The sequence below is a fragment of the Crinia signifera genome, chromosome 2, assembly GCF_055691185.1.
Source record: "Crinia signifera chromosome 2, ASM5569118v1, whole genome shotgun sequence".
Lineage (NCBI taxonomy): Eukaryota > Metazoa > Chordata > Amphibia > Anura > Myobatrachidae > Crinia > Crinia signifera.
The window spans coordinates 74378436-74395778 of NC_139218.1; the positions used below are offsets into that span (position 1 = coordinate 74378436).

Consider the following 17343-nt stretch of genomic DNA (forward strand, 5'->3'; position numbering starts at 1 on the left):
GGTACTCCAAATCTTTTGATCCTAGTAGGCAAGCCCCCTTTTTAAATTAAGCTTCAATCATACAGCAGATGGATTGTATGACAGATTGTGAGTGCAATCATTATTGTATGACTGGTCTTTCTGGTGTATGGCCACCTTTAGGCAGAAAATAGCATTGCTGCACAGTTTAGTTGGATTTCTGCTTGCAGCTCAGAAAGGGTGCAAGCAGAAATCCTCTAGTTGGTCATAATATCACAATCAATTGAATAGCTTTAGGACCTCCTTCCCAGCACTATTCATATCACACTGGATTGATCCTCCCCCTCTTCCCCCAATGTGCCCTGCAGCAAGTTAAATCCTCTTTAAACTCTAGATACGATTTCTAGCCAAAGAATGCCAGTGCTACAATAATTCTGTCTGTGATTATATGGGGTATATACTAAGATGGGAGCACTATTGAAGATGAGATGCTCCTCATAGCAACCAATCAGATTGTATCTATTATCTTATAGGAAGTGCTAAATAAATAAGTAGAAGCTGATTGTTTGCTATGGACAACATCCCCTCATCAATAGGACTCTCTTCTTAGGAAATGTTCCCCTCACTGACGGTGAAGCAAAGAAAACAGCCCAGATTTAAGAGGTTACCACTAAATGCATGGTAAATGTTAATCAAAATGTTAGTACATGATCCAAACATGCATAGAATACAGTTTGTTTTCAATTGGTATTGAATTTGATATCTTTGTGTTTATCGGCCTTCGGATCATTAATGGTTCTAGGCAGATGTTTGTAGACTTAGCTCTTAGATTGCCCCGTTGGCTGCATAAAGGCCTATTCATGAAGCTGATGAGGATGATTTTCTACCCAGTAACAAACATTCATCTTGTTAATGTAGCCACACAAGTGAATGTGAGTTTGGCCAAGTGGTGTTCATTTTAGCACCCTGCACTATTCCGTGAAAATTGTCTATGTGATATATCGCTACAGTAGGTTTAGCGATAGACCCAGTCTCATGAGTTTTGTGTTTACATTCTCTTGTCCGTGTGCCCAGGCAACTGCTCTTGAACAACGTTCCAGGGGTACAACTGGAGTATAACTATTTTTCTGACCCTCTGGTAAACCCCTATCACAGGTAAATGAGAGTTGTAGTAAATGGAGTGTATTCAGTTATTCACATGATGGTAATATTTCCAACAAGGTACCCCAGGGATCTTTATTGGTGACATTGCAAATGGTAATTGAAGGGAAAATATGCCTTTTTGCAGATGACACAAAAGGTATGCAACAGTGTACACACACCGGGAGGGGTAAGTCAAATGATTGATGATCTAGGTAGACAAGAGGAATGTGCAAGAGAATGGCAATTACAGTTTAATGCCAAAAAGGCAAACTCATGCACTTGGGTCTCAAATATTTAAAGGTTACAGTAAATACTATATAGTAATAATTGCACTTTATTGGAAATGTAAAGGCCGGAAAGGAGATGGGGAAGGGGGGCATGATAGGATATATATATATATATATCCTATCAAGGGTTTTAAAAATGTCCAGGAGGGAAGCATTTTTTTTCAAATAAAGAGAAGTATTAGAACATGACAATATGCAATGGCACTGAAGGGAGGTTCAGGGAAAATCTGAGTAAAAAAATAACTTGACAGAAAGGGTAGCGGACAAATGTAATAACCTCCCATCAGAGGTGGTAGACTAGAGGCTTAGACAATAGAGCAATTTAAACATGCTTGGAATAAACATAAGGATATCTTTATAAAGAATAAGATTCAAATGGGCAACTAGGGTTTGAAGTAACCATATGGTTAAAAAAAAGGGGCAGACGAGATGGGCCAAATGGTTATCTACCATCAAATTCTATGTTTCTAAATGCGTGTTTGTTGCCCCTCTTCCCCTGAATGTGCTGAGGACCTGAATCAGCAGTACACGGTTTCAAATGCCCATGGAGATTCCCAATTATCTTCTCTATTCTAAGTTATTGCATCACAAAAACAGGGCCTTAATAAACCTAGTGCTCTTAAGAGTTCTATGGGGAAGGTGGTCTCCGTACTGTAGGAGAGTTCTGATGAAACGCAATGCAGTGAATCGAATAAGAGAGCTTGTGGCCATGCCGATTGCTATTTGATGTCACCCACTGACATGTATGAACCACACGACTAAGGCCCTTATTCTGATTGACGCGTACTTTACCGCATACTTTCGGATCGCGTCTTTACGGCGTCTGCGCATGCGTGGAGAACGCAACGCGCATGTGCCACGCCTTGACTCCGTACCTGTTCGGCCAAATCCCGTCCAAAACTGTTCCCCGCAATCAGTCGGGAAATATGGGCGTATTATGGGCGTCATGCGGAATGACACATGGGCGTAGTTTCAAAGTGGGCAAAACGGGGCGGAAACATGGGCGGACACGGGGGAGTACACTTATGTTGGGGGGCGTACATTCGGATACCACTCCGAATGCACGCGATCAAAAAGGGCAGAAATGTGCGGTGTCCACAAGTGTACTATTGCTTTGCGGACACCACTCGTTCATGCGGTAGGCGAACGTACCGCCTAATGACTACAAGCATTAACACCTGAACCCAATAGAATCTACTCCTTTACTCATTACTCACTAATAGGCCGCTTGTCAGTGCTTTAATTGAAACCATTGCTGCTTCAAGGAAACCTTACTAATCCCCCACATATGCTGTACTTGTCAGACACTTAAAAACTGCTAACAATGGACATGACTGAATATTAATACTATCAATACACATGTGTATTCGATATGTACTCATGAAACCACACATTTTTGGTAAAGTAAACAAATTTATTTCTATACATGTCACAGTCAATGCCACTGTGATGCAATGACCAAAAAATACAAAATCCCAAAAATAAACAACATGGCAGGAATGTCCCAAAATAAATAATAAAACAAAACAAATATAATTGCACACAGATGGACTCCAGCACCTCCTATGTGCCACTGCACATGCAGCCAGTGGGAAATGAGGAGGCTGCTGGCCCTTCTACAGCAGGCCAACCTGCACCTGACCATTCTACAGCAGGGCAACCTACACCTGGCCCTTCTGCAGCAGGCCAACCTGCAGCTGGCTCATATGCACCATCAGCAGAATCATTTGGAACACAACCGGGGACTTCACAAGATAGTACCATGGCCATCACTTCAAGTACAGCTGACAGTAATGGCAGGCAAAAGAGGGCAACAGGGGCACCAAAAAGGACATATGAAGCAAGGGCTCATCTGGTTACCCTCAGCACGTGATTGGACACAAGAAGCTGACACACACAGCACAATGGAAGATTTGGGACCACATAACGGTGGAGATTAATGCAGCCACAAGTTCATTTGCGACCACGTTTGGCCTTGGTAGGCTCCTTGGCCTGTGCAGCAGCTCTTCTGGCACGGGCAGATGCTGGGGCAGGTGGAGCAGATGATGTTGAGGGGTTGGCTGGTCTACCCCTCCTGCCAGCAGGGAGTGTTGCCGGTGGTAATGCACCAGAAACGGATGACATTAGGACCCTGTTGCTGGTAACCAGCTCCACCATAAGCTCATTATGGTGGAGGAGGAGATCATTTTGGCGGGTGGCTTGCTCGGCCAGCACCTGAGCACTTGCAGCCATGGCCTGATGTGACTCAGCCATGGCCTGCATGCTCGCAGCGATGGCCTGCTGGGTGCTGACCAAGCTCGCCAGGATCTCCTCGGTCCTATGCATCCGTTCTGATGCCAACTCTCCCTGCTGGTTGATGTCCCCAAGCATGTTGGCCAAGGCGGCCAAATCGGCTTGGTCCGATGGCTGCTGCTGCACAGGCCTACCCCTGGGGCCAGGTGGCACGGACTCCTCCACCTCCTGAGCAGAGTCGGCACCAAGCGGTGGGGTGTCTGTGGAAAAAGATAAACAAAATTAGGACACATTCTAAGATAATTACTTGCACAAGTTTATGGCATGAGCAATATTTACCTTCAATAAAAGACGCAAACACTTCAGCTGGGGCCTCGCTATCCATCGTGCTCACCCCCCTGATCTCCTCAACTGATATACAGCTCTCGGCCATCAACTCCAGGGGGGTGAGCTCTAGCCCTGATGGCATGGGCCCGGCCCCAGATGTCTGGCTGTGTTCCCACCGCTTGGTCATCTTCCTCTTCAGGTTGGTTTTGAAGTCCTGCCACCTGCAATGTAAGTTGACATATTAATACATGTCACTCCAGATGTTAGCTGTTGCAGCCATTGCTCTGTGCTACATATTACGACATGTGATTAATGTCCAATAGATAATATTACATGCAACTATGATATCAACCGTTACAATACACATTCACAATCACCCTACTCTAACTCTCAACGAAATAACATGTCAATAATGTCTGTGTATCGTAACAACCTCACGGGCCATTTGCAAAATCCATCTAAGCATCAATTAAATCATTACTTGGCTATTACTGGGCACATGTATCACAAAACAACTTGCCTCTTCTTCACATGGTCCGTCTCACGAACTTGTGGCGCTACTTCATTAATCTCTGCCGTTATCTGTTCCCAAATCTTCCATCTGCGTGTGTGTGTCAGCTTCTCCGATGGACACTCAATCCAATCACGTGCTCGGGGAACCAGGATGGCAAGCTCCTGTGCTTCATATGCCTTATTTTTTTTTGGTGGTTCCTCTGTTGCCCTGGCTCTCCCCTTGCCACGTCCATGGCCACGCCCCCTGTCACGTGTCGCTGCACTTGAAGTGCTGGCCATGGTACTACCTTGTGAAGTCCCCGGTTGTGTTCCAAACAATTCTGCTGATGGTGCATATGAGCCAGCTGCAGGTTGGCCTGCTGCAGAAGGGCCAGGTGCAGGTTGCCCTGCTGTAGAATGGTCAGGTGCAGGTTGCCCTGCTGTAGAAGGGCCAGCAGCCTCCTCATTACCCACTGCCTGCATGTGCAGTGGCACATAGGTGGTGCTGGAGTCCAGATGGTCAAAAAGGTGCTGCAGCTCTGGGTCCACCTCTGGTTGTGATCCAGACATGTTAGCAACAACATTGTCACCTTCTAATACACCTTTATATACTGTTTGTGTATCCTGTTTGGCGGACATCAGCGGCAGCTGCGTTCCGTGCGTGAGCGTACGTCGCTGTTTTTTCGCGCCGCATACGGTGGCGGAAATTCCATTGTGTAAAACCTGGCGAAAGTTCGACATGAAATACTGGTCACCAATGCTAACATTGCATAGAATCTTCTGATACACCTGTGACTATTGCACAATACACATGCTATTTGCTAGCATGACATGACATTTGATTCATGACTACTGTGGTATTGTGGAGTTTGTTTGCAAGCTAAAAGTAGCCCAATCCCTTAGATAATCCAGGCCACAAGTCATGCAATACTCATCTCTACTGTTATAGACCACACATGTGAGAGGCCTATAAATAGTGACTGGCTGCTAGAATCATTTGTCTCCAGATCTGGACTTGTCAGGGTCTAAGGTAAGCTCTTCCATGCTCCTTGTAGATATGATATCTATTAACAATGTAAGTGTATGAATGTATGCACCATTGCCTCACTGCCTACAGATTGTTGGGCCAGCAAAGTGCGTGTCGCATTATTGCAACATGTCACATGTTCACTATTTCACTCACAGGTCTTAAACCTGTGTGTGTTCATCTATTGCAGGACAACATGTCCCAGCAATAGATGAAATGTCTCATAGTACATGATGTCGGCAAAAAATGCTGACACCTTTATCTGTGTGTTTAGGACGGTGTGTATTGAGTTCATATTATTGTTACATCATTATAGAGTCAAATGGATCTGCGGGATTTCACGGGGCGGCCATCTATTGTACGTATTGAAGCCTACAAATCTATTTGTAGTCGGATATGGCCATTATGTGCATAGGTGCATCAGTATTTATGTTCATTTCTTTATAGGTTGCTGAAGCAATGATGCGCTACATGGAGAGGAGGCTAAGGGCACTTGCGGCTCTCCCCACTCGTCGCCCAAGGAGGCCAGGACGTGCTAGAATCTATCGCACACGGGTGACTCTGTTTGCTATGCCCGATGATGAGGTACTTACTAGGTACCGGTTACCGCCACATGTAATTCTGGATCTGCTCTCGTTAATTGAGAGTGATCTGGAACCTCTACACGGGATCACGACAGCAATTCCGCCTCACACACAGCTGCTGGCGGTGTTGCATTTCTGCGCCTCAGGATCATTCCAACAAGTAGTGGCAGTACTTGCTGGAATATCTCAGCCGGCCTTCTGCCGAATCCTGAGGCGTGTGACGTCGGCCATGTTCAGGCGCAAGGGGCACTTCATGGCCATGACATTTGCCACCGAGACCCTGCGCAGAAGCCAGCAGGCCTTCCATCAAATTGCTGGCTTCCCTAATGTGATAGGGGCTGTGGATGGCACCCATGTACCATTTGTGCCTCCATCTCGAAGTGAGAAGATATATAGGAACCGCAAATTGTTCCACTCACTGAACGTGATGGTGGTATGTGGCCCATCCATGGAGATTCTCGCCTTCAACTCGAAGTTTCCCGGAAGTGCCCATGACTCTCATGTCATCCGACAAACCGGGATATGGCAAAGACTACAAGAGCTGGAAGGCCGTGATGCGTGGGTTCTGGGTGACTCCGGTTACCCATGTACGCCCTGGCTACTTACGCCGTACAGCTACCCAGCACCGGGCCCACAGGAGGCATTCAATCGGGCGCATGTTGCCACCAGGCAAGTGGTGGAGCGCTCAATTGGCCTTTTAAAGGGTCGATTTAGAGTGCTCCACCGCACTGGTGGTGACTTACAATATGCGCCTCAAATGGTGTCGAGGATCGTGGGCCTGTGTATATTTTTCCACAACATTGCTGTGCGGCGTGAGATACCCTTTGATGAGTGGGAGGTACCATCTGAGCCGCAAGATCCGCCCATGCGCCCATCCCGCGCCCCTGAATGCCGGAGGGGATACCAGCTGCGGGACTCTGTGGCGCAAAGATACTTCAGGTACATTTTATCTAGTTGACAGAACACACCAATTTTAGTAAAAATCACCCCTTCAAATAAGTACAGTGTGTTAGTTGTCAGTGTTACAAAACGAAAATTAGGCAGCCTGCCCTCCTAATGGCAAAGAAATAGTAGATATTTATCATATGTGCTTAGTTTTGGGGGAAGTTCAATATAGGTGCTCATTATTATACCTTGTACAAGGGATCTTATGTGTTTGTTATATCTTCATTATTGTAGTTGATACTATCCCTGATGACTGGTGAGTACATTGATTTATTCTCTAATGTGTTGTGGATTTTTTCCTGTGTTGATGTATGATTTGTTTGCAGATATATATATATATATATATATATATATATATATATATATATATATGATATTTGAATTTATTAACATGTTTAAAAATTTCAAGGAGCAGGCAGGCAGCCAGGCACCCAGGCAGGCAGGCAGGCAGGCAGGCAGGGCTGGTGTATAATGCTGGACTCAGGATACCTGCAAGTATGTGTATGTGTCTTTTAAACATAAATGTACGCATACACATAGATGCATAGAGTAAGTAATGCTAACTACAGCTATGCGTTGCTAAGCTATAGCACGCGTTGCTTGGCGGAGCGAGGCGTCATTGGATTTGCTAAGTGCATACACACTGTGTTTTATATATATCAGATTTGTTCATTGCCATACATCAGCACTACTGTTTTGAAGGCATGCGAATTTGTCACCATTTGTGTTGGCGCAGAGACGCTGTTCATGTAAAGATGAACAATAAAGTTATTAACACAAATAACTGTGATAAACCAATGCCACCACCTGATTGGTTGATTGATGCCATTGTTAACATGGCGGAGACACGAAGGGCAGACCCGTTTTCGGCTGCGGAGCTGAGGGTTCTTGTCTCCGTCATGGAGACAAGGCTGGGCCGTGCGGGGCCCTTTATCAGTAACCGCCATAAGCGGAGGGCCTATGCTGCGGCAGGCCGCCGGATTTACGCCCGCACTCGGGTGCGGAGGACGATCGGCCAGCTCGAGAGGCGGTGGTCGGACCTCCGCAGGCGCCAGCCCCAGCTGTTACAGCAAATTAGGGGCGAAATAGCTGAGTGTGAGTATTTTAGCTATGAAATTTCGCACTTACAACATAGCATCTAGAAACAATAAAATGTGTCTCATGATAAGTGGGTGTCCATGGGTTTAAAAGTCCATAGACTGTTATGTGTGCTTCTTCCTGGTTAACATGCAGTCATGTGGCTTTTATATGTAATGACATAGCATTGATGATTCTGATGCATACAATGTGCCAGATCTAATATGTGTTACACATTGATAAATGCCAGGGTTGTAATGTTTGAACAAATTACTAACAATCACATAATAATTGAAATGTCACATTTTGGAGTCCATTAACAGTAAGGAGCTACTTTCCAGCATCGTTTGCCATCATTATCACCCTTCCATGTATGTCTTGTTATGGATTAATACATGTGCCCCAATGACCCGACATTGACCATGATTTTTTTTTCTACCACACAGCACGAGCCCGAGCCCGACAGGCCCGTGAAGAGGCCGAGGCAGCCCTGGCCGAGGAGGAGGGCCAAGAGCCGGAGGAGGAGGTGGCGGCAAGGGTGGAGGAGGAGGAAGTGGAGGAGGAGGAGGAAATGTTGGAGGAGCAAGTGGAGGAGATGGTGGAGGAGATGGTGGAGGAGGTGGAGGAGATGGTGGAGGAGGTGGTGGAGGAGGAGGAGGTGCCTGAGGCGGTGGTGGTGGAGGAGGAGGAGGTGCCTGAGGCGGTGGTGGTGGAGGAGGTGGAAGAGAAGTTGGTGGCAGAGGAGGAGGTGTTGGTGGCGGAGGAGGAGGTGGAGGAGGTGGTGGAGGAGGTGGTTGTGGCGGAGGAGGTGGAGGTGGTGGAGGAGGTGGTTGTGGCGGAGGAGGTGGACGAGGTGACGGTGGCGGAGGAGCTGGCGGAGGAGGGGGCTGAGGAGGCCAGGGTTGCCCCAGAGGTGTCGGAATCCGAGGGGGAGGAGGCGTGTCAGGCCCCGGAGTCCCATCAGATCGGTATGTTTACATAATGCATCATTCATGAAGTAGTTGTAGTGGTATTTGTTATGTAGCACTGGTGATTAAAAATTTTGTTCCAATACTATTAATACAGACCCCAAAGTGGGTAGCTACAGATACAGGTACGGGTTAGATGGGGTGTCCAAGGCATCCCTTTCATCCAGGACACCTCTGAATTACACTGGTTTGGGGGATGGCTTGGAGCTCCATTTTGACTGCCACATAACCGTTGTAGTTAAACAGGATCCTGGAGTAAAGGGATGAGTGGATCATTTGTGGATTAAATTCACCTGCTGCAAGCGTTGATTATGACCCATCAAATAGTGGAATCTATATTGTTGGTGAATGTTATTTATAAACTATAGGATGTATGCTATAAATGGAGTAGGGCCCGGCCTACCTTGGAATGGAGTCACAAGTTGCCAGTGTCCCAGGAGCCTACTCTACCTAAACACCCCCTGTAGTTCAGATTGTTTTTTTGCCCTCACAGATTTGTAGGTTGGTTTAGACTGAATGATGATTTTGAGGATGTGTACTGTGCATTCCTGACATTTGCATAACTCCCATTGCACGAACCATCACTGAACTTAGACTGAGGAGATTGTGACAAGTTCTTATTGACGGAGGCCATGACATGCTTGTCATTGGTTAGTCATGGGTGGGTTGTGACTGAGAAGAAACACTATGACTGTTATGTCTTCTGCAGAGTAAAGGCTAGAGGGCAAAAAACACAGTATGTAGCAAAGAAGTTTGCATGTATGTATATATGTATGTGTCATATCTATTTATCTATGTGTGTCTCTATCTCTCTACATAGATATATATATATATATATACATACACAGACATGTCACCTAGCATTTCTGCAATGTATGTAGCAGTATGTGAAATGTATGCATGAATATCATGACTAATTTTTGCCCCTTTGACATGCCCACAGATGCCACAACGCCGGCAGATGAGGGAATTCGTGGGGCCCTGCTGCGGATGGGCCACCATTTGCGCTTGCTCATCGCAGACCTGCAGGACCTGCGCGATCTCCTACTTTAAAATGTTTGATTATTTTTTTGTATTTATTTGTTCAGCATAATAAACTATTTATGCAAGTTGAAAGTTGTTGGTTTTCTTTGCCCATTAAACAGTATATGTGTAGATTGTTTATAATCTTTTACACAGGGTCTAATACAAACCATTGCACTTGATTTGCTGTAAGGGTTAATGTGTGCAATGCATGTGTTAGGCATGCTTGTAAGTATATATTGGCATCTAATTGATTCCAATTCCAAAGAAGCATTTTTTTATGAGGATAGGTAATTGAATAAGTGGGTCATGTGATGTATTGCAGAATATACATCATAGTGGGTTGTTTGGCGTAAATACTCCGCTTACGGGCGGTAGCACCGCTTGGCTCCCGTTTGGATGCGGTATTCCCGAGCATACTCTGTAATACTCTGTAATACCGTGCAGAATCGGAGTGTTTCTCCCGCACACGCATGGTTTGTATGTCGTCCGTAAACACGCCCTGTTCTTAAAGAGTGAGTCCGTCCGAATGCGGAGGACACGTGGGCGTTTCTACGGACGATGGCCGCACGCGGCAAAACACCGTGGCGTACGGACCGCTCCGTAAGAATGCGGGAATATCCGCACCGATCAGAATAAGGGCCTTAGTGCGAGTATAAATGATACCTTTTTCAGGTTTACTATTGGTATAGTTGAGGAAGGCAACCTTGGTGATACCTTCACGCAATTTAGGTGGCTGCCTCAAAGGCAGTGAAACTGGAATAAACCCAAACCATACCACTTTCTTGTGCCAAGATGGCTATGGGTCATTAGGTCAACAGCCAAAAGGTTGACTAATGCATTAGGTCAAAAGATCAACACTATGGAAAAGAAAACATGAGAATGGTGGACATGAGTTTTTCACTTTTGTTTTTGACCAACAAAAGTCACCATGGACACCTGATAAGTGTACCACTGCACTCGGCACACTGATTTATTCTCCCTCTGTGCCCACTGGGATGGTAAAGTATGAACAAGCTAGTTTTATTTATTTAAAAAAAAAAAAAAAACGCATGTCCAACTTTAAGAATGTCAACCTTTTTGATGTGTGGACCTTTTGACTTTCAACCTAGACATGGTCGGCATAATGACCACATCCAGACAAGAAAGATTTTCCAAGGACATTGTCACACCCGATCGCATAATTGTATGGGCGCCATAAGGAATATTTTAGGAGAAGTAGCAACCTCTTACCTCTAGAGCTGCAGGTAATCTGATCACATACACGTGATTGTGTACAAGAAACCAGACATCTAGTCTGAAAGTTATGGTCAGTTTATAGAGAAGGTAAAGGGCGCTATGCAAGTTGGTATTCCAGGCCAGGAGACACCAGAATACCGACAGCAATCACAGACTTCTTCAATCCTATACCATGGGATCTTAGTAATACCCCCTCCACACCGCATTCTCGACCTGTGTTACTGACGGGTCAGTGGCGTACCAACCCCAGGTCGAGGTGCAATGCGAAAGTACCAAAATGTATAACTCGGGTCGAACAACCCGGCATTATAAGAAGTGTTAAACCCGGATCACTCTCTATATAATGGCCAACCTGGGTTTAGTGTGAAATCACTAGACCCATGATTGCAATCCCTGGTCGGACCCTGCATTGTGATCTGAATTGGATATTAGTGAAATACTATACTGGCTTGTAATTTTTAATGTTGCATTGTATATATTTACAATAAAGGACATTTACTATATTACTTTAGTGTGCCTGTGTCGTCAAGCAACCAGTGTCCTCGCACTTTATACAAACCCAACTGTTATGTTTGAGAATGTTTAACAGTGGAAACGTTGAAACAATGACCAATCTTTCTTAGGAATTGCAAGAATAAGTCACCCATACAAGACAAGGTGACTGCGTCCACCAGTTTAGGAGAAAATGTAACCACCAACATTTATTTTATGCATTTTCTTTTATCTTTGCTATTTTTCAGTAACTTGTCTAATTCCACATCATGCATTACTCATCAAGAGACAGCAATAATAGCATCCCACAAATTGCTCTAAAGTCGGCAAATCAGACCCTTACTAGACTTGAAAGGCATTTTCACGTGAAAATATTTAAATATTGAGCACCCTATGGTACCCACAATGACATGGCTTTCAATAAGGTTTCCTATTTCAATTAAGTACTTGTAGTTTTAAAGTCCAGCATGTAGCTGTCCGAGGTTTGTGGATTGCAGCTGCACCCTGAGGTGAGGTGTATCAGGACTAACTAGTCTTTAGGGGAATACATCTGTAAGATCATAACACTTATATTCTAAATAATAGAGGCTGCACCCTAGGTTAACTCCTTGGACACTTTCCTATAGTACTAAATCCATACTTGAGGCAAACTGCTAATGTTGCATTTACTATCAGTGTGGTAAGAATGTAGGCTGCAAGCTGTACTGGGTATGGACATATTCAAAATACAGTATTCTCTGTAAAGCACTAATATATACAGTAACTATTGAAGGGGGAAAAAGTAAAATGATCTGAATTTTGTTTATTCACATTTAAAGTAAACAACCCACTTAAATGCATAATCTGAATAGCAATCGCTTATTTAAGAACTTCCCACAAAAAGCTATATAAGATGTCAGCATGCAATGTTTACTCTACTGCCAAAAAGAATGAAAACTGCATTAACATGAATTTTATTTACGTTTATTAAACAGTATTTCTGCAATTTACATTAATTCACAGCCTGTATGACTTCCCATGTGAACAGTGTGGAGTTTTGCAATTAAATAGAACATCCTTGAAAGTTTGCAGCCCTCTATGTACCGCATTACAGCATCAGCCATGAGGTAAATGTCAGCATTTACATTGTTACATCTCAGGTGTTATGGGAAGAGCTAGGGCAGCATCTCCCAAATCCAGTCCTTGGGGAACCCAGACAGTGCATGTTTTTCACATCTCCTCACAGAATCAGCGATAACAAAATTAGCACCACCTGTGAATCTAGAGTAGACACTAATGACTACACTTGTGCATCAGCAAGGGCACATGAAAAACATGTACTAATAATGTTCCCATAGCACTGGAGTTGAGAAACACCAAGCTAGAATATGTATCTTTAACCGGTACTTGTGTATTATAGCGGCGCCCCCGATGTTCATCGCGTGATGTTTTAATCGCATGCCATGCACCCGATGGCATGCGATGCGACACGATTTTTGCCCCCTATGCGATTAAACATTGTATAAGCACCCAAATGGGTGTTTACAATGTTAAATGCACCCCTACTATAAACGTGAACCCGAAGCGTGGCGAGCGCAGGGAGCCCGTGAGGGGCGGCGGTACACGTCCTCCGACCTTTTCATACCCCCACTATCCACGTCGGCGTGGAGTTGAGAATAGAAAGTGTGGCGAGCACACCGAGCCACAAGCGTGTCCGCGCCCCTTCGCGGGCTTCACAGGTATCCGCGTGCGCTCGCCACGCTTCGGGCTCGGTGGCTCGCCACACTTTCTATTCTCAACTCCACGCCGACGTGGATAGTGGGGGTATGAAAAGGTCGGACACGTACCGCTGCGCTCGCCACGCTTCGGGTTCACATTTATAGTTGGGGGGGGGGGGGTGTGTGTGTGGTGGTGGCATGGGGGTGCATTTAACATTGTAAGCACCCATTAGGGTGCTTATACAATTTTGAATCGCATCGCATTGTATGGCATATACAATTTTAAAATTGCCCTTTAACCCATCGCTTTCATAGACACGGATTAAGCCCAAATAAAATAAAAAATAAAAAAAAACACACACCCCTATATAAACACTATGAGGCATTTGGCTCTTAACAGTACCTATTTTTATATATTTTGCATTTCAATGCTAAAGATTTTCACCTGTTCCTGTACAGTATTTAAGCAGTGGCTTAACATTTGGCCCTCCAGCTTTTGAGAATTACATATCCCACAATGCTCTGCCACAATTTTTTCATCATTCCATGTTAAAAAGGTAGGGTATGCTGGGATGTGTAGTTCCACAGAAGCTTAAGGGCCACACATTGAATATCCATGGTTTACACTGGAATGAGGCAAAAATTGAAGTAATATTTGCCTGGAGTCTAAAAATTCTCATAATACCTATATTCACTGCACTTCGTGTAATTATCAACTTTAGGTGTTGGACTACAAAGTCATGGCCACACCAGGAAGCTACATCTATTATGTAGCACACAATGCCCCTTTCAGACCACACTTAAAAACAGTTATTTTGCAGATTTTTAACCGTTTTAAAACTGTAATCTGTACGGTCTGAAAGGTGCAGGACCACTTTACAAAAGCCGCTGAAGACTGGCTTTGACCCTGTATTTGGAAAGTTTCCAGAAACTGGTCTGCCAGTGTAAAAAAAAAAAAAAAAAAAAAAAAAAAAAAAAATACCCCACGCATTTAAACAGTAATATACCGTTTAAGAGATTCGGTGTGAAAGGGGTTTTACCTGGTAGACCCGTTTTTGGAAAGGTTTTCAAATACAGGGTCAAAGCCAGTTTTGCGGTCTGAAAGCAGCATAAATGTATTCAACATCAGGATTTACATAAAAGGCTTAATTTACTTTTTTTCCCTGAAATCAAACAACTCAAATCTGGTTTTCCATTTTTTATTTAAGAGTTTATTGACCAGATTTTTTTTCATAAAAAGGGACAGACCCCTCTCATTTACTCCTCTTCAACCTCAATTATTTACAGGAAAGCTAGTTTCTATGAACTTTTAGCTGGCCATACACCTACAGATTTAATGGTCAGATCTGGCTGGTTGGAACAAAAACCTGGTAATGGATGCAAGCAAATGACAGTTGATCAAATGCTGGAAAACTGCCAAAAAATGTAATTCAGGTATTAACAAGTGTTTATTTTAACCAGCCGGATCTGACAATCAATCTGTAGGTGTATGGCAACCTTTAGGCATCCAACATAATGAACTATATTGTACTAGTTTTAGTCTAGCAATGTAATTTTTTGCAAACCCAAACATACACTTTAAAGAATGAAATAAAATGCTTATAAAAATAGTTTGTTTTCCCTCAATTTAAAGCAGCGATGGGGACCCTCCCGGTATATGGCCCCCGGAGCCGGTCTTTGTGGCCCGCCCGCCCACCCACCCGACGGCTGAACAGCGACTTAAGTACAGGCGAAATATCGCGAGAGCTACCGACCTCTCAAAAGATTTCCCCTGTATGAGACTCCCTGCACAGCCGCCGGACTCAACAGACCGGCGACTCGTAACCTGCGGCAGCCGCCGGAGCGTGGGATGATTTGGAAGGTTTTTTTTGTTTTTTTAAATGGCCCCCGAGGCATTATGCCTCAATGCAAATGGCCCTCGGACCTCAAAAGGTTCCCCACCCCTGATTTAAAAGGATATATGTTCATTAGGTTGACATGCATTGGGTCGGCCACTGAAAGCAGACACATGAAATAGGTTGACAGTCAAAAGTACTTCACTTTTTCTTGCGCCGTCAGGCGGTATTTCATGCCCTACCATTCACTCAATGACCCATACTCATTTGACTGCTTCGGCAGTATGTCTGGGCATACCACGATCCAGTATGTAGGTGCATGCCAGTGGTGCCTCCAGCACTGGTACGCACCTACATAATGTCCACCCACCCTCCCCCCCCACTCGCCTATCCCACCGCAGCCGCTAGGCACTCCCCATCACCGGTATACGCTCAACACACCAGTGCCCAAACAGCCAAGCAAACTCCCCACCGCTGCACAATCCACACACCCCCCTTTCCCGAGTGGCATCTGGTGCCACTGCTTATACCTGCAGAAGGTAGTGGGCTTTCCTGGGGCAGGACAACCTTGCCCTGGAAGGTTTGTCCTGCCAGAGAAAAACCCCACACCAAAGACGCCCCTTTATTGTGAGAGCAAGTTTTGATGTGAGCCTACGTACCATGTACTAAATTACTGTTTTTGCATAGCAATATCAAAGTTAACCTACAGTAGCGCTATTTTCCGGTTAGCAGAGCTTTATTTTTAGTAATTATACACATACAGCCGACACAGGATATACTGAAGGTAAGACAAATATGTAGCAGCAAAAAGGTTTACTAAGAAATGCAGCGCTCCACACTGGAGGTTAGACAACTTGTACAGTAGAATACATATATTAACACACTGTACTTACTGCATATTTTATTAATACGTTTCTACCATAGTTCCATACTATTTTCAGCAACTACGATAATCTGAGTTGCTTGACAAAATACAAGTCATTTCAGAAGTCTGTAATCGTTTTAATTAAAGAAAGCATACAGAAATATAAGTTACTAACCGAAATCAAGCCATCATTTCATTAAGTTAAAAACTAAATCTGACTAGGGAAACAAACGGTTGGGCAGGAGTCTTTGAATTCCATTAAAAAGGATGACTGAAGGCAGATCCACAGAGCAGAGTTCAGTACACATGCACCATGCCATATAGGAAAGTCCAGAACAGGACATAGGTAAAGAGGCCACCGATTAGCCCCCCAGTAAAAAGAGGCCTCCTTGATTTAAAATATTTATTCCACCTCCGTCCAGACTTTAACACTAAGAGCAAGGAGAGGAGGAAAGAAGCGAGGAAGTAAAAGATGAATCCATACAGGCCGGTTAAGCCAAGGATACCAGCTGTGGCTCCAGAGAGGGCAGAGACCGATGTCCTGCAATAGTCCAGGACCGCCGCATTCCCTCGTACTGCAGCTTCACTTATAAAATGCGGACCTTCTCTCTTCAGGGCTATGGCAGCCATTGCTGGAATTCTATGGGTATCTTCTACAGCTGTAGAACAGAAAGAGGTAGATTAGTATACCTTGTTATTAACCATCTGTTCTATTAAATCCTTCATGGAGAACCAATTCTGTTCAACTGTCCAAGACGAACCTTCCTAGGACCACTAGTATGGAAAAATGCAGGTTAGAAGCCATCATCTAAAAGCTTTCAATAAATGTACAGAGCAAGAATAAAATAAAATATGAGCAGTACAGAAAGAGTCAAGATGAAAGAATAAGTAAAATTCAGGATTAGTGTGTTCCGTGATGCTTTGGGGTATATTCAAATGCCTGTCCAAACTGCTGTCTTGACCTAAAAAGACAGCAGTAATCAACATGAATAAATTGGAAGGGGTTACGATCTATTCAATGCTATCTGTTTTTTTTTCAGTAGGTCAAAATGTTTAGATCTAACGAAAGACAGGTGGATCGACTGAATGGCCGCTAATCCACCAAGAGCTGTCCGCCACCCCCCCCGCACTCACCGCCAACGGGCGAGAGCA

At 44.5% G+C, this 17343-nt stretch overlaps 1 protein-coding gene across 3 annotated transcripts in view; it reads right to left on the reverse strand.

The window, feature by feature from the left end:
- Positions 1-12741: 12741 nt before the first annotated feature.
- EMC6 (ER membrane protein complex subunit 6) overlaps positions 12742-17343 on the reverse strand; it is a 39231-nt gene continuing 34629 nt past the window's right edge. For all 3 annotated transcript variants that reach the window (XM_083172407.1, XM_083172406.1, XM_083172408.1), the window contains exon 2: positions 12742-16850. In XM_083172407.1, the coding sequence (XP_083028533.1) occupies positions 16489-16821 (333 nt within the window). In that variant the 5' untranslated portion in view covers positions 16822-16850 and the 3' untranslated portion in view covers positions 12742-16488. The remainder of the gene's footprint in view (positions 16851-17343) is intronic.